This window comes from Dryobates pubescens, chromosome 11, assembly GCF_014839835.1.
Source record: "Dryobates pubescens isolate bDryPub1 chromosome 11, bDryPub1.pri, whole genome shotgun sequence".
Taxonomy (NCBI): Eukaryota; Metazoa; Chordata; class Aves; order Piciformes; family Picidae; genus Dryobates; species Dryobates pubescens.
In genome coordinates, this window is record NC_071622.1 from 6,288,504 (window position 1) to 6,313,251 (window position 24,748).

The 24,748-nt window shown below is 46.9% G+C and overlaps 1 protein-coding gene across 1 annotated transcript; it reads left to right on the forward strand.

Moving 5' to 3' along the window:
- Positions 1-71: 71 nt before the first annotated feature.
- EFCAB14 (EF-hand calcium binding domain 14) lies at positions 72-24,543 on the forward strand. Its single transcript, XM_054165598.1, has 11 exons — positions 72-463; positions 1,352-1,500; positions 4,748-4,893; positions 7,356-7,454; positions 11,390-11,500; positions 13,305-13,385; positions 15,785-15,976; positions 17,855-17,935; positions 20,288-20,399; positions 22,075-22,206; positions 24,106-24,543. The coding sequence occupies exons 1-11, from the start codon at positions 288-290 to the stop codon at positions 24,279-24,281; spliced, it is 1,455 nt and encodes a 484-aa protein (XP_054021573.1). The 5' UTR covers positions 72-287; the 3' UTR covers positions 24,282-24,543.
- The last annotated feature ends 205 nt before the right edge of the window (positions 24,544-24,748 follow it).

The following is a 24,748-nucleotide window of genomic DNA, read 5'->3' on the forward strand; positions in this document are numbered from 1 at the left end:
CGAGCGGGGCGGCCCGGCACTGCCCAATGGGAGCGTGTCTTGCTGGCAGGTGGTGGGGGTGTGCCGCCGCGGGGCCGGGAGCAGCCATGGCGCGGGCGGGGCGGGTGGAGGGAGCGGGGCCGGGCGTGCCGCCGCGGGGCCGGCCGGATAGCAGCGGCCGCGGCCCCGCGGAGCGCCTGTAGCCGCGGCCGGGCCGCAGGCTGGCAAGCCCGGGCGCGCTGGCGGCGGCAGAGGAAGAGGAGAGAGGCGGGAGCCAGCCGCCGGCCGCGCCGCCGGCCCACAAGAGGATGAAGAAGCGGAAGGAGCTGAACGCCCTTATTGGCTTGGCCGCCGACGGCCGCAGGAAGAAGCCCGCCAAGAAGGGCTCCGGCCACCGGCTGCTGCGCACCGAGCCGCCCGCCTCCGACTCCGAGTCCAGCTCGGAGGAAGACGAGTTCGCTGGAGCGCGGACCCGCTGCGGCAAGTGAGTTCCCCCAGACTGCCGCCGAGTCCCCTGCCTGGTCCTACCCGCTTTGGGCTCTGGCTTCGGGCCGCCGCGGGAGCCCGTCACCTCAGCGCCAGTCTCGGGAACGGAGCTGGAGGGGCTGCGATGCCTGGAGCGGGCCAGCTTCGCGGTAGTGGGGCGGTGGGAACTGCCAGGAAAGAGCTGGAGTTGCGCTATGCCTGATCCAACAGGTCTCCTGGCTGGCGGCAGAAGCAGATCTGAGCCATCCTGTGGCGTTTTACTTTTTGGTTTGTCTGCTACACCTGCCGAAACTGAAGTCCTTGGAGCAGCTCGAGGGCAGCTGCCTGTCTCTGTGTGTGTTCAGCATGGCACAGTCCTATATCAGCGAGCTGACACAGTACTGGTTTTCTTGTGGACGTGATGTGCTTTTGGTAGTAAATACACTTTTAAGTAACAGAATTATTAACGTGTCTTTGAGAAGTACTGAAAGTGGGCATGCAGCAGAAAAACTGAGACTCGTGCAGTTTAGGATAGTCTGAAGTATTTGTCCTAATGTTATGATAATGCCCTTCCTCGAAGCCTGCTTTCTGAGCTACCCAGCAGATGTTCCTAACAAGTTTATGTGAGCAGAGCAGGAAATGTCAGTAAGCAAAACCTGACAGCTGCCCTTAAGTATGCTAGATGTGCCTCCTGAGGATAAACTGATCAGAGAGTAACAGCTCTGAGCTCAGTGTATTGCCACATTTATGCCTGGCCAAGCTTTTTGCTAGCTCTTGTCAGCCAAAGCGTGTGCTGTGCCTTCAGCATCCCTCACTTTGATAGAACAGCATTTAAAATCAGACTTTTCTAGGTACTGTTACATGTTCACAATCTGGGGTTTTTTTTGTGTGTGCTTGTTTTACCCAGGGGAGATTATCTACGATGCTGCAAATTCTGTTACCCCTTATGTGCATTTGTCATTCTGGCTGCCTGTGTGGTGGCCTGTGTTGGCTTAGTCTGGATGCAGGTGGCTCTCAAGGAGGATCTCGATGTAATAAAGGAAAAGTTTCGAACTAGTAAGTATAAATGTAGCTCCACTGTTTCATGTTTGCTTTGGGCAATGTGAAGAGCTTTAATTGCCTGCTTATTCAAGGTCTGAGAGCACTGAGTAGACAAACTGCTCCTGAAATGAGGACTCCTCTGAGCTAAAAACTCTTGGAAGCTGGGTGAATCTAAGGCAAATGTTATATGCCTGCTGTGTGTCTTCTGAGGTGCAGGAGCACTGGACTAGGTGTGTCTGTGGTTGCTTGCACATACATTTAGAAAGCTGCTGACTTGGGAGTGCCTTGTTCTGAAGAAGGCCCCTATTTAGAATGAAAAAGTTATGATCAGCCCTGTAAAGGCAGTCTAGGGGATTTAGATGCATCCCTTAAATAAAGTGAATGGAAAACAGTGTTCATGTCTTGAGCTCTTTCAAAAACCTCTAATACTTGCCACAGTGTTATTGCAGTTTGAATGTTGCTTCAGTATTATGTCTTCATATCCTCTCAATGTTTATCTTGCTTGTATTGACTTGTTCAACTTCTATGCTGTGTTGCATATGGTGTGGAATTACATCATATTTAATACTTGGAGGTAGGGAGTATGTGAAGCATTTTGCTTGTAGGTCTCAGGTTTCCCCTTGTCCATGTAACATTTCAGTATTAAAACTTCCGTAGTGCTGAGATGTAACAGATGGTGAGGTTATGCTCTCAGTTCTCTGTACCTCATCTCTGGACACAAGGTATGTTTTGGTCTCTTACTTCAGTAGTGTTCAGAGTCTTATATATTGAAAAAGGCAAGAATAAGCTGAGGAGCTGTGTGAGTGGAGCTTAAGCATTCAGATAGTCTTTAGTTGCTTCAAGAAAGCTAGATAGTTATGTCTTGCCTGAAAAGCACTGCTGTTGACTTTGTCCCATAGCTTTGGTCCTTGTCTTAGAATTTCTGTGCCCAAGACATGAAGATGACCTTAAAAATAAGGCCAGTAAAATCAGCTCAAAAATTAAGAAGCTTTTAGGGCTGGAGGTAAGCAGAGGGTTTCATTTGCTTGTGGTGGAAGAGATACTGAGGAAATGTGTGCAGATATTCTTTGCTGTTGGTGTTCAGGTATGTAGCTCTTCTGTGGGGTGGTGAGTTGTCTGCCAAGGTAGAATCTACTGGCTGGCTGGGAGTCAGAGACTTTTAAGTGATACTGAACTCTGAAAGTTAGCTGTAACTGCTGTGGCCACTGGTAACAGAGGATAGCTTCAGTTACAGGTGCTGCTTTGTGGCAGTGAGCACACACAACAGCTCTGCAGTCACTGTTTCTGTGCTGTGATTGACACTGCTGCTCTTCATGGACTGGTCTGCTTTAAGTATGCACTGACAGTCAAAGCTTTGCATGGTGACAACAGTTGCTGGCTTTGGTGCAGTTCAGTTTCATCCCTCCTGTTCAACACAGACCTCTTTGTTAAAGCAGTTGTTCTGTTTCGGCTTACCATCTGGGCTTTACAGATGTGCTTGTTTTCTGCTTAATGGTTCTGGTGGAAAAGTGATACTTCATCTAGTGATAAGAGAGTCTCAGATTTTCTTGCCACTGTAATAGCATGCCTAGAAGCTGCATGGGAGCCTCATAATGAGGCACAGCATGAAAAACAAGTCAAAAGCAGACAGTAAGAATAACCTGGTTCTGCGAGGTAACATTGCGCTTCGGCAAGAGAGGTGGATGAAGGGAGAATACAGGGCATGGGATCAGTCTGTCCTTCAGCAAGTTCCTCCTGATTCTTCAGCCAGACTTTTTTTCCCCCCCCATATGAGAACAGATTCCTGTGGTGATCTTTGTTGATGTTCTGCCATGCTTTGCACAAATGGAGTATGGTTATCAGTGCTTTTTGCAAATGAAGACGTCTTTCGAGCTGAGTGTTTGGATAAGGGGAAGTCATTGTGGTGTTTTCCTTCAATTGTTAGCAGTGATAAGAGTGCATACAGTGCTTCACTTTCCTAGCACTGTTAAAAACTAACTGGAGTTTCACTGTATGCAATGGGAGTGGCAGAACAGGAGATAATTTACCTACAAGACTCTCTGGAACATCAGATTCAGTGTAAACTGTTTGCGTCAAGCACACAACTGAAATACACCTTGGCTAAAATACACCTTTCAGGCTCGCTCTTAACCAAAAGCCATGCTTGGGGCTTGGGTGATCAATGCAGATTACTCTGTACCAAGCAATGAGTTCTAGGACTTGCTTCAAGAAAAGTGAAGTGGGTTTTGAAGATGCAAGGGCAATCCAGTTGTGTTCTTTGGGCATTCGCACTCCATGAGCATGAAGCACTCCTGAAGGCTTCCCCATCCGACCAGATGCGTCACATGTGGGAATTTGCTCTGGGAGCTGCCAGCTGCATACCACGTAGGTCCCACTGCTCTTGGCAGTCTGGCCTGAGCTATGGCAGTTTGTTGTGGAGCATTCCAGTTCCAGGGTGGAGGTGCAGGTTTTGGAGAGCTGTCATCTCCAAACCTCTGCTTGTTTCGTAGGCCTAGGGATTTGGGCTTGCCTAATGGCGCTTGCAGCTAAACAGCTTAGTCACTGCAGACCTGGTAGAGCTGCATTTCTGAGGCTGACTGGTGTTGGTTTGAGCTGCACATTTCCTCTCCCTGTAGTATTAATGGCAGTAATAATTGACTTGATTTCAAAGGACCTTGTTTACTGATTTGTTTACCAACAGATGCTGGTGTGTAATCTGTTTTCAGCTGTCTTTCTGTCACATGGAGCAACTGTTACCACGTTAATCTCATGGGAATTTACTTCGTTGTCAGGCTTGAAAAGGGCACTGAGGTTCATTTCAGGTGCTTCCTTTGCCCTGGTGCTGTTGGCAGCTCTTGCTCCCAGTCTCATTACTCTTTCATGTGCCTCTGTGGAAGTAGTGCAAAATAACCTCACCAAATAAAGATCTGCTGAGGCTTCCCAGAATAACAGTACTATTGCAAAGTGTTAAATTTAGTATGGTCCCTCTGGGTCCTCTCTGCAGATGTTAGTACTCTTAAAACACAAAAAGAGCTGTCATTTGGAGCAAACATTTAATCCTGAATTGGCAATAAACCCATATGTTGCAACTGTTATTGCCTTCTTTCACTAACTGGAGAAGCTGCTGCTTGCAATTTGTTTGCTGCTTTTCAGTGTCGTCTACCTGGAGTTTTGTTGGGTGGTTTTTGCTTTGTTTTGTTTGTTTGTGATTTGTTTGTTTGTTTGCTTTGTGCTTTGGTTTTGGTTTTCAACCCAAATTTAATTTATCATTTCATTTCTTCAGTGGAATCCAATCAAAAGACATCCTTCCAAGAAATACCTAAGCTGAATGAAGATTTGGTGCAGAAGCAAAAGCAGCTAGAACAAATTGAGACTGGAGAGCTGGGACTAAGTAAGATTTGGATAAATATCACAGAGATCAACAAACAGGTGAGAAGGAGCAGTGCTTGGTTTTGAGAAGCAGAAAATGAGGCCGTTCAGATTTGAGTTTGCAAAGAAATTGACTTCAAGTGCAGCGTTGAGCTTTCAGCTGGGGACTTCTGTGACCACAGGCTGAACTTTAAAAAGTGAAAGCTAAAATAGAGTGTAAGCAAAATAAAGAAGCTTTGAGCATCTCCAGTTGGGCTGGAGACTGATTGCAAAGAGGAGAAATTATGCAGCTGGTGGAAAGGCTGAATGCAGAACCTGGAAGAACCTGAGGACTGTGCAGTTCTTAATATTCCTGTCAAAGAACCCTGATGTTTATGATTTGGCATTTCAGACTCCTGAGAGCATTTGAAAATGTTTCATAGGTGTGGAAGAGAGTCACCTGAATCAGTGCAAGTTGATGTAGCTCCAAGTGAAGTACTGGTATCTTGTGAATATGAAATCTGCATTATAATGCACACTTGGAATCTGAGCTGGTGTAAATCTTAGCCCTGTTTACGTGGCTGCAGCTAAGCCACTTAACAGAAAGCTCATTCCTCAGCTGCTGCATTAACTCATGCTTCAAACAGAGCTTCCAGCAAGGCTCTTAACTGAAATTCTTGCCTTGGAGGGTAACAATGTTCAGAGCTGCTCACAGGCAGTGATGTCAAGAGGTGTGTGTGGGGAATCTTCCCTGAAGCTGGTACTTTGGGTTCCATTTTTAAGGGTACTGAAGTGCATGCTCACATTGTTTTTTCTTCAGTCCAACACACTGGTTAAGTGCTTGATGGGGCACACAAATATGTTTGAAAGTTTGGCTTGTCTTTGGCATCTGACAGTATGCATTATCCACAGATACTTAGGTGCTTGTTTTAAATTGCTATCATCTTCATCTTGATGCTAAAGATACTTGCACATGGTTACTGCAGACCCTCGAGTCACTGCAGGGTATGGTTAGAGTCTGAAGCAGCTCTTCTGGTGATCCAAATTGAGTTACTGGTATTTTTCCATGTATTGTTGGGATAGGCTTCTGGGAATTCTTTCAGCCAGTATTCACAGCTGTGGAAGTAAAGGTTGCACACCAGCTGATCAGTGTTGTCCTAATGTAAAAGCAGTACTTTGCCTATTTCCTCAGCTTGCAAAACAACATTGTTTTTTATCTTCACCAGATGGAGTGAGTTTTATCCTCTACCTTTTGTAGTCAAATGTGAGAATAAATTCATTTTCTTCATTTTGACTACTGGTGGCTACAGACTGATTTTAAGGGGATAGTGTTAGTAGTTAATGACTGGCATGTAGTTGTTTGTATGTTGGTTTGGGTGTTTTGACAATATCTTAGCTGGAATGAATAGGTAATCCTGAAGACCCTCTGAGTTCCTTGCTGTCTGGGTCAAACAGTTGACAGAACTTGAGTGTGGTGGGTTGGAAATCCCCCCTCACAACGTTAACTTTGCCAGACCAGCTCAGCTGGAAGCAAATGGAAGCTGCATTTACAAGCAAAACTACAATCTACAATGCCATGCAATGAATATGTACAAAATAATACAGGATTTACAATATTTACAGGTATTTACAATTAATAAACAGCACAAGAACCTCCCCTGGCCAAAGACCAGGGGAAGCTAATAGCTTCTTCCTCTGCCCCCTCCCCCCCTTTACCCCTTCATACACAAAAGGGACAAGAGAAAGGAGCAGAGAGAGCTTTTGTTAGACTTAGCCAAAGCAACGCAGCCAAGGTCAAGCAGAAGCAAGTTAATCTCTCCCAGAGCAAAGAAGTGAAAAGAAGAGAGAGAGACTGTTTGGTACAACCTGTTTTAAGTCCTTTATCTGTTCCAATGGGATTGTTAAGAGCTATCATAATTTTTCTGTTTACACCCAACAGTGATTTACTTAACATTTTGCTACTTTCTGGTCAAGATCTGTGAAAATTTGTAAAGGCACAGCCTAAAACCACCACCCTGGGCTAACCTGCTCTTTCTACATTGTCACTGCTTCACTTCAGTTAGCAGGAGGTTTGGGTGATAGGTGCAACTTCTTTGCCCATCACTCCCCTGCAGATGTTGCATGGCCTTGCTGGGTTTTACCAGGCAAGTTTGATTGCTAAATACAGAAGGGGATGACTGTTTTCTTCCATGTAAGTGCTGCTTACACAGGTTTTTTTAAGTCTTTCTTGGGTAACAGCCTCTCTCTCCAAGTGTATGACTATAAGATGGGCAGAGGCTACCTTATTGAAAAGAAGGGGCTTCTATTGCTTTCATTCAGTTAAGTAATAAAGCCCTTGCTTCTCTTGCAAGAGGCCAGATATTTTTAATGCAGCCTAGCTGGACTTGTAACCCAGAGAGAGGTGTGCTTCCTTTCTGGGTGCATGTATAATTTTTGTCTTGCCTTATGGGTTTGTTTTTTGTTAGAAGTTAAGTCCTTGGTGTTGGAGAAAGCCAGAGTTGGGATTATGTTGACTAATTGTAAATACTCTTCTTTGGTTTTAGATATTGCTGTTGACCTCAACAGTAAATCATCTCAAAAACAACATCAAGTCTGCTTCTGATCTGATTTCTCTTCCTCTTACAGTAGAGAAGCTTCAGAAGGCAAGTACTGTAAATGTGGCTATGGCTAAATGTGTTCTGTGCTGCAGCTGGGCTCTTGGAGACAGCAGGTGCCAGCAGGAGTTACCTGAATTACATGTGAGGAGTAGGTGCTTCTCTTGTTCTGAATCTGGACTTCATATAGTTGGTGTTGTATGATCCTATGACAGTGTATGAGAGATGAATGACTTGAAGGTCTTGTTTTGTCCCTTTCTGGAGATGCCTTTGTATTATGTTAGCACTCCTTTACCTTGGATCTGACCTTTCTGGTTAGTTTCCTTCAGATTGCTAATCTTAATCTGATTTAAAACACTTGCAAGGAGTCCTGCTGTAGTTACACAACTTGTGCTTGCACAGAGGTGGTTTGTTTAGCTTCTGTAATTGGCAAAGAACTTGGATTGCTTTCTGGAAAACTTCCTCACCTTGAGCAGGGTATCATTCTGCACCTCCACTTACATTCTTGAGACTGGTAGGAGTCTAACTTGGGAGCAGTGGGCCCAAAAACATTAGCATGGGAGCTTTCTTGGTGGTCATTACATGAGTGGAAAAATCTGAATTGCACTGGGATGGGTTTCTGACAGTCCCTTGACAGATGTTTCTGCAACCCAGTAGAGCTCATCTGAAGTGACTTGTGTTAAGAAAGTGTCTTATTCTATGCTTTGGCTGAGCAGTCTTTTACTAAAGAACTGTCTTGTTTGCCTGGCAAAGAAGAATGGCTTGTTGAAACTTCCCTGTGTCTTCCCCAGCAGTTCTGCTTATTTAGCAAGGAGCACCCCTCGCAGGCTCACACCTCGTGTCAGCCCAGCCTTTGTGGCTTTTATGGGTTTCCACTTCTCATTTGCTCCCCTACAAAATGAAGGTATAATCACCAGTCATATGCAAAGCAATTAGTGTGGTTTGGCTGGTCAGGATGCTTGGATTTCTTTTTCTGGGAGGAGTGCAAAGCTCTTTGTAGTTTACTGTTGTTAGCATGCTGCATTTTTACTGTGTCATAGCAGAAGTCTGAAGGCAATACCTAGTCTGGAACCTGCACCTGCTTTCTTTATGTGTATATGTAACATACAGGGAAATCTTGTCACCTTGCTGCCTTTGGTCTGTTAAGACAAAGTGTTAGGGCTTTCAGCAGTCTGCTGAGCAGCAAGGCCCCATCCTGTATCACAAAAATCAAAGATCTTGGGAACTTTGGAGTTCTTTCCAGTCTCTGCTGTTGAGTCTAAGTAAGTTAAGTTAGATGTGGCATCTGTTTCCACTACTTTCTGGATGTGGTCTTGCTTGGCTTTATGTTTTGGAAGGTTGATACAGTAAAACCAGGGAATCATAGAATAGATTAGGTTGGAAGGGACCTTAGAGATACCTAATTCAACCTCCCCACCGTTGCCAGGAATGTCTCTCAACTAGACTTGGCTGCTTAAGGCCTCTTCCAACCTGGCCTTGAACACCCACAGAGAGGAGGCATCCACAGCCTCCCTGGATAACCTAAAGGTCTTGTGAGGTCCTGGAGAACAGAGAGATGTTACTGAACCTGTGTTCAGACATAGAATAGAATAGAATTAACCAGGTTGGAAAAGACCTTTGAGGTCGTCGAGTCCAACCTATCGCCCAACACCATCTAATCATGCAAAATGAAGAGCTGGAGCAGCATTTCTATTTGTTTGGATATAGTCTGGGTAGCAAGAAGGTCATGTCAGTGCCTTCAGAATCATTGAATTGTTAGGGTTGGAAGGGACTTCAAGGATCATCTAGTTCCAACCTCCCTGCCATGGGCAGGGACACCTCACACTAGATCAGCCTGCTCAGAGCCACATCCAGCCTGGCCTTAAAAACCTCCAGGGATGAAGCTTCCACCACCTCCCTGGGCAACCTGTGCCAGTGTCTCACCACCCTCATGGAGAAAAACTTCTTCCTAACATCCAGTCTGAATCTACCCATTTCTATTTTTCTTTCCTTGCCCCTAGTCCTATCACTACCTGACACCCTAAAAAGTTCCTCTCCAGCTTTCTTGTAGCCCTCTTCACATACTGGAAGGCCACAACTAGGTCTCCTCAGAGCCTTCTCTTCTCCAGACTGAACAGCCCCAACTTCCTCAGTCTGTCCTCATAGGAGAGGAGCTCCAGCCCTCTGATCATCCTCATGGCCTTTCTCTGGACACCTTCCAGCACCTCCAGATCCTTCAGAGCTTTTGAGCATAGCAGGATCATGGGAAAAGGGGATTTTTAGATGGCTTCTGTTTGTTTTAATAATTGAAGAAACTATTAAACTGTCCAAAACTACCTGAAGAGAGGTTGTGGCCAGATGGGGGTTGGTCTCTTCTGCCAGGCAGCCAGCACCAGAACAAGAGGACACAGTCTCAAGCTGTGCCAGGGCAGGTTTAGGCTGGATGTTAGGAAGAAGTTCTTCATAGAAAGAGTGATTGACCATTGGAATGTGTTGCCCAGGGAGGTGGTGGAGTCACCATCACTGGAGGTGTTTAGGAAGAGACTGGATGGGGTGCTTGGTGCCATGGTTTAGTTGATGAGATGGTGTTGGGTGATAGGTTGGACTCGATGATCTCAAAGGTCTTTTCCAACCTGGTTAATTCTATTCTATTCTAAAAGTGGAATGAGAAGCATAGAGCTATTTTCTGCCCTCTTACTCTAACTTCCATGAGTCTTTGAGGACATCCCAGCTGTCAGCCTGACTGATAGGTGCTGTGGTGCCAGCTGCTAAAGCACCATTGCAGCTTTACAGAGGAGTTCCTTTCTAAAGTTAGAGCTGAGGACACGGGAAGTTCAGACAGGTGAAGGCAAGGGAAGGACGAGAGGAGTAGTCAGGAGCAAAGGCTGTGCTGTGACTGCACTTAACAGAATTCATGGGGGCTTTCTTGATGCTTCAGAGCTGTTCTTTCATATTAAAAAAGGCAGCACTTGCTTGGCAATCTAACCTGCAGCCTTTGGGAGGCTAGTTACACAATGTGTGTCATGTCTGATGGGTAGCCCTGAAGAAGCAGCCTAAAGTCAGTGATGTCAGCACTCCTGTGTTCAACACCAATGCTCCATGTGGAGAGAAGGGAAGATCTCTTCATATCAGGATCTGACTTTTATTTCAGTTAATGCCAGAACATTTGTATTGCTTAGGGAGTGGGCCCAGCAGGCCCATCATTTGGGTTATCTAGCTTGGCCAGCGGGGTTGGGAACGGGAAGTCATTGTGCCCCTGTACTCAGCACTGGTTAGGCCACACCTTGAGTCCTGTGTCCAGTTCTGGGCCCCTCAGTTTAGAAAGATGTTGAGTTGCTGGAATGTGTCCAGAGAAGGGCAACAAAGCTGGGGAGGGGTTTGGAGCACAGCCCTGTGAGGAGAGGCTGAGAGAGCTGGAGTTGCTTAGCCTGGAGAAGAGGAGGCTCAGGGGAGACCTTCTTGCTCTCTACAGCTACCTGAAGGGAGGCTGTAGCCAGGTGGGGGTTGGTCTTTTCTCTCAGGCAAGCAGCACCAGAACAAGAGGACACAGTCTCAAGCTGCACCAGGGGAGGTTTAGGCTGGATGTTAGAAAGAAATTCTTCACAGAAAGAGTGATTGGCCATTGGAATGTGTTGTGCAGTGGGGTGGTGGAGTCACCATCACTGGAAGTGTTTAAAAAGAGACTGGATGAGAAGGTGTTGGGTGATAGGTTGGACTCGATGATCTCAAAGGTCCTTTCCAACCTGGTTAATTCTGCGTTCGGTATCTTGTGTCTCAGGTCTCATTGTGCAGAGGCTGGCTTTGGTTATTGGCCTGGAGATGCAATGGGTACAACTTGGCAGTTTTGTCTGCAGAGGAAGTTCTGAATCCTTGACATTTGTGTGCAGCCTGCCTACAGTTCCACTGACAAAACATTGTTGAGCAGATTGACTCTTTGGGAAGGTGCAGTTTGAGGAGGACTGAGATTTATGTGGGGTTTTTTTTTGCCATCTTCTTCATTCCAGACTGTAGCAAACATAGGCAGCACGCTTACCAGTGTGTCTCATGATGTTGAAAGCATACAGACAGCCATTGAAGAGTACAAGAAATCCATAGAAACACTCCAGAATGATGTGGTAAGAAAATGTACTGCTTAAATATTGCATTTTCAGAGTGACCTGCATAATGTGGAGCAAGTTTAAGAGCTGCTTGGAGTTCTGCTTTATGCCTTTGAAATACTTCTGAAGTTTCAAGAATAAGGTTATCTTCTCATTCCTGTGGCAACTGCTATCTTCACTAGTGGTGACCCCCAGGGATCAGTGCTGGGCCCCATCCTGTTCAGTATCTTTATTAATGATCTGGATGAGGGGATTGAGTCCATCAGCAGGAAATTTGCAGATGACAGCAAGCTGGGGGCAGGAGTTGATCTGTTAGAGGGTAGGAGAGCTCTGCAGAGGGACCTTGCCAGGTTGGACAGATGGGCAGAGTCCAAGGGCATGAGATTGAACACATCTAAGTGCCAGGTTCTGCACATTGACCACAACAACCCCATGCAGTGCTACAGGCTGGGGTCAGAGTGGCTGGAGAGCTCCCAGAGAGGGACCTGGGGGTGCTGATTAACAGCTGGCTGAACATGAGCCAGCAGTGTGCCCAGGTGGCCAAGAAGGCCAATGGCATCCTGGTCTGCATCAGGAACAGTGTGGCCAGCAGGAGCAGGGAGGTCATTCTGCCCTTTACTCATCACTGGTTAGGCCACACCTTGAGTCCTGTGTCCAGTTCTGGGCCCCTCAGTTTAGGAAAGATGTTGAGTTGCTGGAAGGTGTCCAGAGAAGGGCAACAAAACTGGGGAGGGTTTTGGAGCACAGCCCTGTGAGGAGAGGCTGAGGGGGCTGGGGTTGCTTAGCCTGGAGAAGAGGAGGCTCAGGGGAGACCTTCTTGCTGTCTACTACTACCTGAAGGGAGGTTGTAGCCAGGTGGGGGTTGGTCTCTTCTCCCAGGCAACCAGCACCAGAAGAAAAGAGGACACAGTCTCAAGATGTGACAGGGGAGATTTAGGCTTGAGGTGAGAAAGTTCTTCCCAGAAAGAGAGATTGGCCACTGGAATGTGCTGTCCAGGAAGGTGGTGGAGTCACCATCACTGGAGGTGTTTAGGAGGAGACTGGATGAGGCACTTAGTGCCATGGTTTAGTTGATGAGATGGTGTTGGGTGATAGGTTGGTCCTGATGATCTTGAAGGTCTTTTGCAGCCTGGTAAATTCTTTTCTATTCTATATAGTGCCAAGTATGTATTTCTCTGCAGCCAGAACTTTGGGTCCTACTAGACTTCTTATTCTGCAGATTTTTGCTTCCTGCTACACAGACTTGGAGCTTTGAGCATCTCTGCTTCTGTGTGGTGCAGGTTACTGCTTATGGCTCCTCTGCACTGTCTTAGGATTGTGAATGTGGAAGTGTTGAGACAGTTGAGGATGCACATGAGGGGGAAATTACTGACCAGTTTTACCAGGAAGTACTCACTGGACTTCTACTGACCTCCCCCTTGGGGGTTAACAAACTGAGGCAATAATTACAGATTTTCAGCTCAGTAACAATACAGAACAGATCTAAAGTAGCCCCATGATAAGACTTGGTTCAGTTAGTGGGTGCTACAGGAACGTTGCAGCTGTGGCAGTGTGTGTGGTAGCAGGGAAATGTGTACCATAACACTTCATTAAGGGGAAAAGAGCTAATTAGGAGGGTTTCATTAAACCAAATTGGGACCTTGTGTGTTTGAGAGAGAAAACACTGTATTAGCTTAGTTAAAATTCTGCATGCACCACAGACATGAGTGACTAATTGCAGCACAACATCTTTAGCTACAGCCTGCCAGTTATTAGAAGCTTAGTTTGGGTTGGGTTTTTTTTGCAAGCATTTGCTAACATAATTTTCTGCTTTTGCCCTTAGAAGGAATTAAAACAGATACCTTCACTGCCCTCCACTCTTGTGCCAAGAACTGAGACCAACCAGACAGAAAATTGCAACAAGGTATTTTTCTCCCTTGCATAATGAATATGGGTGCAGATATCACTGATAGGTAGCTGTTGGTGTGTGTTGCAGTACTGCAGTGTACAAACAAGTGTGGCTTTTGTCCAGACAGCACAGATACCATCCTGCAGAACAAAACAGATGATAATTTTGCTGTTCCTATGTATGTGCTAACAGGAAAGCATCCCAGTTTGAGGGTGTTTTGTCTTCTAACTGGCAGCCAGGAAGAAAGGGACCTGGGGGTACTGGTTAAGAGTAGGCTGAACGGGAGCCAGCAGGGATCAGTGCTGGGCCCCATGCTGTTCAATATCTTCATTGATGATCTGGATGAGGGGGTTGAGTCCATCATCAGTAAATTTGCAGATGACAGCAAGCTGGGGGCAGGAGTTGATCTGTTAGAGGGTAGGAGAGCTCTGCAGAGGCACCTTGCCAGGCTGGACAGATGGGCAGAGTCCAAGGGCATGAGATTGAACACATCCAAGTGCTGGGTTCTACACACTGGCCACAACAGCCCCATGCAGAGCTACAGGCTGGGGTCAGAGTAACTGGAGAGCAGCCAGGCAGAAAGGAACCTGGGGGTACTGGTTGGTAGTAGGCTGAACATGAGCCAGCAGTGTGCCCAGGTGGCCAAGAAGGCCAATGGCATCCTGGCCTGCATCAGGAATAGTGTAGCCAGCAGGAGCAGGGAGGTCATTCTGCCCCTGTACTCAGCACTGGTTAGGCCACACCTTGAGTCCTGTGTCCAGTTCTGGGCCCCTCAGTTTAGGAAGGACATTGAGACTCTTGAAGGTGTCCAGAGAAGGGCAACGAGGCTGGGGAGGGGCCATGAGCACAGCCCTGTGAGGAGTGGCTGAGGGAGCTGGGGTTGTTTAGCCTGGAGAAGAGGAGGCTCAGGGGAGACCTTGTTGCTCTCTACAACTACTTGAAAGGAGGTTGTAGCCGGGTGGGGGTTGGTCTCTTCTCCCAGGCAACCAGCACCAGACCAAGAGGACACAGTCTCAAACTGCACCAGCTTAGGAGCTTTAGGCTGGAGGTGAGGAGAAAGTTCTTCCCAGAAAGAGAGATTGGCCATTGGAATGTGCTGCCCAGGGAGGTGGTGGAGTTCCCATCTGTGGAGGTATTCAAAGCAGGATTGAATGTGGTACTTGAAGCCATGGTTTAGTTAGTCATGAGGTGTTGGGTGGTAAGTTGGAATTGATGATCTCTGAGGCCTTTTCCAACCTTATTGATTGTATGAAGAGTAAAAAGACTGAAATGAACATCTGGCAAATTCTGGGTGTACTTTGTTCATGTAAATGGAAAGGAGCTATAGATTATTTATGAAGTGGATTTTACAGCAGGTACTTGCCTGGCTGAGCAAATTTGGGAGTGGCAAGTATTGAGTCACCCTCAGTGTATTTGAGGTGTGGAAAGCAGGGATTCAACAACCAGAAAAATAAGAGATGGAGTGGACGTGTTCAGCTGAAGGGTTAGAATGGAGTACTCAGCACTGGTTAGGCCACACCTTGAGTCCTGTGTCCAGTTCTGGGCCCCTCAGTTTAAGAAGGGCTTTGAGACTCTTGAACATGTCCAGAGAAGGGCAATGAGGCTGGGGAGAGGCCTTGAGCACAGCCCTGTGAGGAGACGCTGAGGGAGTTGGGGTTGCTTAGCCTGGAGAAGAGGAGGCTGAGGGGTGACCTTATTGCTGTCTACACCTACCTGAAGGGTGGTTGTAGCCAGGTAGGGGTTGGTCTCCTCCCAGGTAACCAGCACCAGAACAAGAGGACACAGTCTCCAGCTACACCAGGGGAAGTTTAGGCTGGAGGTGAGGACAAAGCTCTTCACTGAGAGAATTGTTAGCCGTTGGAATGTGCTGCCCAGGGAGGTGGTGGAGTCCCCATCCCTGGAGGTGTTCAAGAGGGGACTGGATGTGGCACTTGGTGCCGTGGTTTAGTAGTCATGAGGTGTTGGGTGACAGGTTGGACTCGATGATCTTTGAGGTCTCTTCCAACCTTATTGATTCTGTGACTGCATTTATTTGCATTTGAGATGGTCAGTATCCTTGTGAAAAAACTGACTCTTGTGCATAAACAGGACTAGTAGCTGTTTTCTTGGTCAAAAGAATCGGTGTGGTTACTAAGCTTGCCCTGGGAAATGAGATGAATAGGCTTTCTGTGCTCGCTGGCACAGCTGAAGTGCTTACCTTAGCAGCAAAGAGGTTAGCCCTGAGGAATAATTTGTTTCAAACTTTGAAAGCTAAAGTAACCTTTCTGGAAGCTTCCAGCTGAATGTTGTCAGTGGTTTCAGTGGAGAGCCAGGCCTGAAGTCTGCCCAGTTCAGCTGGCTGAGTCGCTGTGCTGTTCATAGCAGGAGTGCTGCGGAAGTTAAGTGAACTGACACGAGCTGGTTTTGTATTTCAGGACAACCAGTCACTGCAAGCAGCTTTGGAAGAGCTAAATAACACTGCAGTGGGGTACCACAGGTTGAATGACATCAGGCTTCTAAATGTGGATTCAGCCCTTGGCAACCTTAGCCGGCGGGTTACACGGTTAGAAAACTCTCCCCTTGCTGGCAGTTACCTGGAGAAAAGAGAGAACTTGTCTAGCAGTGAGGTAAGTCTATTTTTTTTGACCAAGGATGCCTCCTCAGGCTAGTAGTTTCAATATTTTGTATACACCACAGGTAGAGCTTTTCAACCCTAACTGTAGGAAATGTCAGGATGAAACTGTCAGCCCCTGGCTTGGACAGCAGCTCTCTGAGCTGGGTTAGGAACTGGCTGGAAGGCTGAGCCCAGAGAGTGGTGGGGAATGGTGCCACAGCCAGCTGGCAGCCAGGCACCAGTGGTGTGCCCCAGGGATCAGTGCTGGGCCCCATCCTGTTCAATATCTTTATTGATGATCTGGATGAGGGGGTTGAGTTTGTCAGCAGTAAATTTGCAGATGACAGCAAGCTCAGGGCAGGAGTTGATCTGTTAGAGGGTAAGAGAGCTCTGCAGAGGGACCTTGCCAGGCTGGACAGATGGTCAGAGTCCAAGGGCATGAGATTGAACACATCCAGGTGCTGGGTTCTGCACACTGGCCACAACAACGCCATGCAGAGCTACAGGCTGGAGGCAGAGTGGCTGGAGAGCAGCCAGGCAGAAAGGGACCTGGGGGTACTGGTTGATAGTAGGCTGAACATGAGCCAGCAGTGTGCCCAGGTGGCCTGTATCAGGAATAGTGTGGCTAGCAGGAGCAGGGAGGTCATTGTGCCCCTGTACTCAGCACTGGTTAAGCCACACCTTGAGTCCTGTGTCCAGTTCTGGGCTTCTCAGTTTAGGAAAGATGTTGAGTTGCTGGAATGTGTCCAGAGAAGGGCAACAAAGCTGGGGAGGGGTTTGGAGCACAGTCCTGTGAGGAGAGGCTGAGGGAGCTGGGGTTGTTTAGCCTGGAGAGGAGGAGGCTCAGGGGAGACCACCTTGCTGTCTACAACTCCCTGAAGGAAGGTTGCAGCCAGGTGGGGGTTGGTCTCTTCTCCCAGGCAAGCAGCACCAGAACAAGAGGACACAGTCTCAAGCTGTGCCAGGGGAGGTTTAGCCTGGATGTTAGGAAGAAGTTCTTCCCAGAAAGAGTGATTTGCCATTGGAATGTGCTGCCCAGGGAGGTGGTGGAGCCACCATCACTGGAAGTGTTTAAGAGGAGACTGGATGAGGCACTTTGTACCATTGTTTAGTTGATTATTAGATGGTGTTGGGTGATAGGTTGGACTCAATGATCTCTGAGGTCTTTTCCAACCTGGTTAATTCTATTCTAAACATGAAACAGTTACATTTTCAAAGGCTGGAATTTGTTCCATCTTCCTGAAGAGATGACCAGTGTTAAGAGTCTCTCTGATGTACTCATTTCCTCCCTGCAGCATCTACAAAACACTGATAGTTAAGACTTGAGTTACTGCTTAATGAGATGGGATAGGATTCAGAACTGTGTTTTAGTAAGGCCTTCTGGCATGGGTCTGTTCAGACCACTGAGGAGTTTGGTGGGCCTCTGGATTGTTCAGCAGTACTTTACATGTTAAAAAGCACAAAGGCAAAGGTGGTGGTGGTGGGGAAAGGCTAAATATGTTTGTAAATCTTTCCAGTGCTTTCTGTATGTCATACTGGGGCAGGTCTGTGAGAACAGCTTCTGTGTGTTTAGCAATAAGGATCATGTTGATGCTGCTGTGGTAAATCATGTCAGTCCCTGTCTCCATGTTTATTTAGGTGTTCAAGAGGAGACTGGACGTGGCACTTGGTGCCATGGTCTAGTCATGAGGTCTGTGGTGACAGGTTGGACTCGATGATCCTCGAGGTCTCTTCCAACCTTAGTGATACTGTGATTCTAGTTTGCATTTCTTCCCATTTCTTTCCCTCCACCCCTGCTCCATGCCTGCCAAATGTGAAGGAAAGAAGCTATTGCAGAAGATAATAAGCACATGAATAAACTTGGTTCTCCCTCATTTTTCTTTCCCTGTAGGGGAATGATCTACCTCCCTCTGCAAAACAGGGACATGAAGATCAACTGGATAATGAAACTAATCCAAATGAAGAACTGGAGGTAAAGGAAACACAAATAGTAGTGGTGTGCTGGAGCATGGAATTGTCTGTATAACCATGTTGGAATTGAGACTTAATTGAGGAGAGGTCTGCAAGCAGGCTAATCTGATGGATTGAATTTTTTCCCCCCTTTTAAAAGTCCAGAGCAGAACAACAGTTTATCCATTCCCATTTAGGGGACAGGAAGTCAAATCAGGATGGAAGAAAAGTTTAGTCTTGCCATTCTGACTACATGTGGGATAACATAACAGAGCTGCAGCAACATCCTTTGTGGTGGAGCTGAAAGAATCTGAAGAAATGCAGAACATTGTCTGCTGGGGCCAAAGGGAACTGTGTCAGCCAGGTCATTTGAGCAGCCATTGGCATGCTCTCAGCAAAGCTAGCCCAACTGTTGTGGATTCATACCACAGATGTGTTATGGCTTTTATTCAGGTGGGAAACTTGGGCTGATTTAGAGGAACTCTGCACTGCTGGATCTCAAAGGTCTCTTCCAACCTGGTTAATTCTATTCCAGTCAAGGGAATTGATGAGAGCTGCCTCTTGGTAATGAGTTGATGAACAGCTGTGAGTGATTTTAACACTGAATGGCCAGTTGTGGGCTGAAGATAGGAGGCAGTGCTGCTGAGATTAGTGTTCTTCTCCTGGAAAGCAGGCAGGGGAATGAAGTGGCCACGCTGTCAGTTCTGGGCTTGGATTGATGTGAATTCAACCTAGCACCTGGAACCTACTCAGAAAAGGAGCAAAGGAGCTGTGACAGTTTTAGGCTGTGCCTCTAAGGAAGGGACAGTTGCTGGAACACTCTGGCTGAATGTTTTTGGTGGAAGAATGAAAACAAAGAGAAGTCTAAACTAATTTCCTTGGTAGAATGCAACCTTAAATGTTAGCTTTAGTTCAGTTTGAATCTTAGTCAGTTCAGTTCTGTCTTTTTCAGTCTGTCTGTTTCAGTCTCTCTGAGCAACAGCTGTGCTGGACGGAGTTGACCTTGAATTAACTGAGCTAACCAGATAAGAAACTAATTCTTGCATACATTTTGGAGCTAACAGAATTTCCTCCTCATTAAAAATGTGCTGGATTGACTTGGACAGAGATACAGTGGCTCCTGCACTAAGGTAGTTGACTGTACTGCAGGCAAACATTTGAAACAATGATGCAATTCAATTAATGTGTTCCTGTTTGCTCCAGGTATGTTTGACTGGTTTTATGTTATGAGTTTTCCAGCATCCTGCTTGTTTGGATTAAGGAAATCAGTGTCTGCAAAACAGTTCCTTCCTTGGCAGGTTGAGGTGCTGATGTGCTGCTTGTCTTACAGACCATGCAAATTTATTCCTTAGGCCTTTCCATAGATTGTTTTGAGGGGTTTTATTTATATGTTTGGGGGGGGTTGTTTTAAATTTTCAAGTCTTAACATTTTAAACCTTTGATCAGCCTGGAGTTCTCCCAGGTCACACAAAAGTATCACAGTATCAGTAAGGTTGGAAGAGACCTCAAGGATCATCGAGTCCAACCTGTCACCACAGACCTCATGACTAGACCATGGCAACAGGGATGGTGACTCCACCACCTCCCTGGGCAGCACATTCCAATGGCTAACAACTCTTTCAGTCACCTCCAGCCTAAACTTCCCCTGCCACAGCTGGAGACTGTGTCCTCTTGTTCTGATGCTGATTGCTTGGGACAAGAGACCAACCCCCACCTGGCTACAACCTCCCTTCAGGTAGTTGTAGATAGCAAGGAGGTCTCCCCTGAGCCTCCTCTTCTCCAGGCTAAGCAACCCCAGCTCCCTCAGCCTCTCCTCACAGGGCTGTGCTCCAAACCCCTCCCCAGCTTTGTTGCCCTTCTCTGGACACCTTCCAGCAACTCAACATCTTTCCTAAACTGAGGGGTCCAGAACTGGACACAGGACTCAAGGTGTGGCCTAACCAGTACTGAGTACAGGGGCAGAATGACCTCCCTGCTCCTGCTGGCCACACTATTCCTGATGCAGGCCAGGATGCCATTGGCCTTCTTGGCCACCTGGGCACACTGCTGGTTCATGTTCAGCCTACTATAAACCAGTACCCCCAGGTCCTTTTCTGCCTGGCTGCTCTCCAGCCACTCTGACCCCAGCCTGTAGCTCTGCATGGGGTTGCTGTGGCCAAAGTGCAGCACCCAGCACTTGGACTTGTTGAATGCCATCCTGTTGGACTCTGCCCAGTCGGTCGAGGTCCCTCTGCAGAGCCCTTCTGCCCTCTAACTGACCAACATCTGTACTTTGGTATTTTAAATGGCTACTTTTTCCTGATTCCTCCATCTCTTGAAGGGGTGCTTTTGAAGAATTTGGGTGGTGTTTGTTTTTTTTTTCCTACCTCTGCAGGAAACAGAAACTAGAGATTCTCAGGTATCAAAACTAAGAGAGAAGCTTCAGATGATGAGTGCTCTCCCAGGCAAGCCAGTAAATGACAGACCCACTGAGACATCAAAGAATGGTAAGAATGCTGTATAATAGTAGTCCATCAACCTGAAGGTTCCCTGTGTAACTCGAAGGGTCACTCCTGCAGGTGGGAAATGTGGACTGTTCCTCCATGATTGTGGTGAAAATTACTTCAGTTAAAGTGGTAGGAAACTGGTGGCTCTGAACCTGGCTACAAGAGTTTGAAGGCAGCTTTCCATGTGTGTAGCAGGATTCACATAGAATCATAGAAGTCTTTGGGTTGGAAGGGACCTCAAGGATCATCTAGTTCCAACCCCCCTGCCATGGGCAGGGACACCTCACACTAGATCAGGTTGCTCAGAGCCACATCCAGCCTGGCCTTAAAAACCTCCAGGGATGAGGCTTCCACCACCTCCCTGGGCAACCTGTTCCTGCGTCTCACCACCCTCATGGGGAAGAACTTCTTCCTAACATCCAATCTGAATCTATCCATTTCTATTTTTTTACCATTCCCCCTAGTCCTGTCACTCCTTGACACCCTCAAAAGTCCCTCCCCAGTTTTCTTGTAGGCTCCCTTCAGATACTGGAAGGCCACAGTTAGGTCTCCTCAGGGCCTTCTCCAGACTGAACAGCCCCAGCTCCCTCAGTCTGTCCTCATAGGAGAGGTGCTCCAGCCCTCTGCTCATCCTTGTGGCCCTTCTCTGGACATCTTCCAGCACCTCCAGATCCTTCCTGTGATAAGGGCTCCAGAACTGGACACAGTACTCCAGGTGGGGTCTCACCAGAGCAGAGTAGAGGGGGAGAGTCACATGTATCACCAGCTTGTGTTTCATGGATTCACAGAATGATTTTGGTTGTGTGGTTGGAAGGGACCTTAATGATCATCTAGTTCCAACCCTGTTGCCATGGGCAGGGACACCTTCCACTAGACCAGGTTGCTTAAGGCCTCATCCAGCCTGGCCTTGAACACCTCCAGGGAGGGGGCATCCATGAGCAACCTGTTCCAGTGTCTGTAAAGAATTTCCTCATAATGCCCAGTCTAAATCTATCCTCCTCAAGCTTTAATCCATTCCCTATTATATGCCTATGAAGCATACAGGAGAAACCTGTAATTATTTATACCCTGGAACATCTATTCTAATCTTTGTCTTCAAAACCCAAGAATCATATAGAGGAAGGCTCTGCATTTCTGGTGACTTGTCTCAGTTCTGCACTTCTGCTCTATGTATTCAGTTAGTGCTGAGGAGAAGATTTGAAATGCTTAATTTCAGTAGAACTGAGCTTGCTGTTAATGTGCTGAGCAGCAACTTGGAAGTGTAGACATTGCTGTTGAGGGAGGTAAACTTGTCAGAGGAAAAAGCAGGCCTGGTGGGCAGGTGTAATTAGCTTACTAAAGGCTTGCTCAGCACTTTCAGGACCAGGAAGTAGAAAGCACTTCCAAGGTAGCCTTTATGTGGGGCTTTCAAATGCACCTTAGTACAGCATGCAAGATTAAAGCTGAATGACTGGTTAAAAAAAACAAAGGAGACAAAAGTTTCCTTCCTTCTGTCCTTGCAGTTATTGATAAGAGGGGACAACACTGAAATGATTTTTGCAGCATTCTTGTCTCCTATGGCATCTATGATGCAAGAAAAAAAAGAATAACATAAATGTAGGGGGGGTTGAAATTGGTTTTGGGTTGGTTTTGCTAATTGTAATTACTAGGACTAAGAGAAATTGTTTTGTAACAGTTGAAAGTAGTCTGAATGCTACAGCAAAGCCCACAGACCTTTTAAGAGTGACATCAAGGTCAGCTGATGGCAGCATAGAGAGTGACAGACAGCAGAGACATCTGTCCTTACCAGGAATTTCCAGCATCAAAGGTATGTCCTTTCTGGGCTGACCTTGTCTTTTTCTGACTAGTTCATGTCAATGCTAAGAAGTCTAATCAGTTATGCTGCTGTTTCTGGGTGTTCTGAAAAAGAGGGGGAGCTGCAATTAAAAGCAAGCAAACAAAAAACCCAAAGAGAGACAAAGAATAACAAAAGGCAACCCAACCCAACCACCAACCCCCTCCCTCCCCCAAACACCTAAAAGGAGGGAATAGCTACCATGTGATAGAAAAGAAACTGGTATGGAAACAGGAGTATGCATTGTAAATCAACTGTAAGTTTTTTGAGTGCTGAAATATCATAGCATAGAATCAATAAGGTTGGAAAAGGGCCTCAAAGATCATCAAGGCCAAGCTGTCACCCAACACCTCATGACTACCAAACCATGGCACCAAGTGCCATGACCAGTCCCCTCTTGAACACCTCCAGGGATGGTGACTCCACCACCTCCCTGGGCAGCACATTCCAATGGCTAACAACTCTCTCTGTGAAGAACTTTCTCCTCATCTCCAGCTTAATCTTCCCCTGGCACAGCTTGAGACTGTGTCCTCTTGTTCTGGTGCTGGTTGCCTGGGAGAAGAGACCAACCCCCTCCTGGCTGCAACCTCCCTTCAGGTAGCTGTAGACAGCAATAAGGTCTCCCCTGAGCCTCCTCTTCTCCAGGCTAAACAACCCCAGCTCCCTCAGCCTCTCCTCACAGGGCTGTGCTCCCAAGCCCTCCCCAGCCTTGTTGCCCTTCTCTGGACACATTCAAGTGTCTCAACATCTTTCCTAACCTGAGGGCCCCAGAACTGGACACAGGACTCAAGGTGTGGCCTAACCAATGCTGAGTACAATGACCTCCCTGCTCCTGCTGGCCACACTATTCCTGATACAGGCCAGGATGCCATTGGCCACCTGGGCACACTGCTGGCTCATGTTCAGCCAGCTGTCAGTACCCCCAAGTCCCTTTCTGCCTGGCTCCTCTAGCTGCTCCAACCCCAGCCTGTAGCTCTGCATGGGGTTGTTGTGGCTAAAGCGCAGCACCCGGCACTTGGACTTGTTGAATGTCATCATGTTGGACTCTGCCCCTCTGTCAAGGTCCCTCTGGAGAGCCCTTCTACCCTCTAAAAGATCAACACCTGCCCCCAACTTGGTGTCATCTGCAAATTTGCTGATGACTGACTCAATCCCCTCATCCAGATCATCAATAAAGATACTGAACAGGGTGGGGCCCAGCACTGATTCCAGTGGGACACCACTAGTGCCTGGCTGCCAGCTGGATGTGGCACCATTCACCACCATTCTCCAGCCAGTTCCTCACTCAGCAAATATTATATCCCAGAGACTGTAAGGGAAGTGAAGGGCAGAATTAGGGTGCTGAAGGACTATGAAGCAGGTGTGTGTATGTTTGGGTTTTATTTTTATCCCTTTTCTCCTGTGTTTTGTTTTCTTGTTTGGGTTTGTGCTTGTTTGCTGTTTGTTTTGGTTTTTTAAGAGAACACAGCCTTGTCACATGAGTGTGTGTTTCTGGATCCTGCTGTTCAATCTCTTCAGCTACAGAAGGGCAACACTCTTGCAGCAGGAAGTGATTAGCCCTTCATGTCATCTGTGCTCCATTCAGAGTTTGCTTTTCTGGAGGATAACTACAGCTGTATGCAGTTAGTGGTTGTAGAACAGGCCATTAGTTGTGGCCAGAAACAAGAGATTACTCTTTTTTGTAATTTAACCCAGAAATGTTGGTGCTGCTTTTATTCCCAAAAGGTTGTTGATGGCTTGTGACAAATTGCACACTTGGGGGGGATGCTTTGCTAGGTAGTGAGACACAGTGCAGTAAAACTGGAAGAGCAGCTTATAGGCTGCTCCTGTGTTCTCAAAGGACCTCCTTTTCAATCCTTGTTCTCTTTGCAGATCTTCAGAGTTTGTTTGAAAGAGCAGCTGAAGATGCTGATGGAAAACTATCCTATGAGGATCTTCAACAGCTGCTTGGCTCTGCAGCCCCAGAGTCACAGAGCTTGAAGGAATTTGACACAGATGGAGATGAGAAGTACTCACTGCAAGAACTGAGATTAGCTTTAGGTGTCTAGGATACATATCTAGGAGTGTGAGATGGATGGATGCTGCTGTAGCTGAAGGAAAACTGTGGGGCATGAAAAACTTAAGTCTGCACTTTCCCAGTGTGTTACTGATCTTTGGAGCTAAACTGCTGTGCACACATGTGGCCACCTCTGGGTTTTATTTTCATTTGCATTTAGTGGAGAGAGATTTACCAATGGATATGTCACTAGGGCATAGTGTTGGGAACTGTGGGAAAATCCAGAAAATGCCCCAAACTTGGAAAACATTTTCCTCTCATGGCTTCTTTCCTTTTCAGAGGAGTCCTTGTTTTTAATTTAAGATGTGTACATACTAAAATAAAACTATGGTTTTTTATATTTCACTGAAATTTGCCTTAAATTAGAGAGCTGCACTTTATGTAGAGCAGAAGGGGGGGGGAAAACAAACCCCAAATCTATCTTGTAAAGATGGGCTGCTTCTGCTTGTAAATATTTGA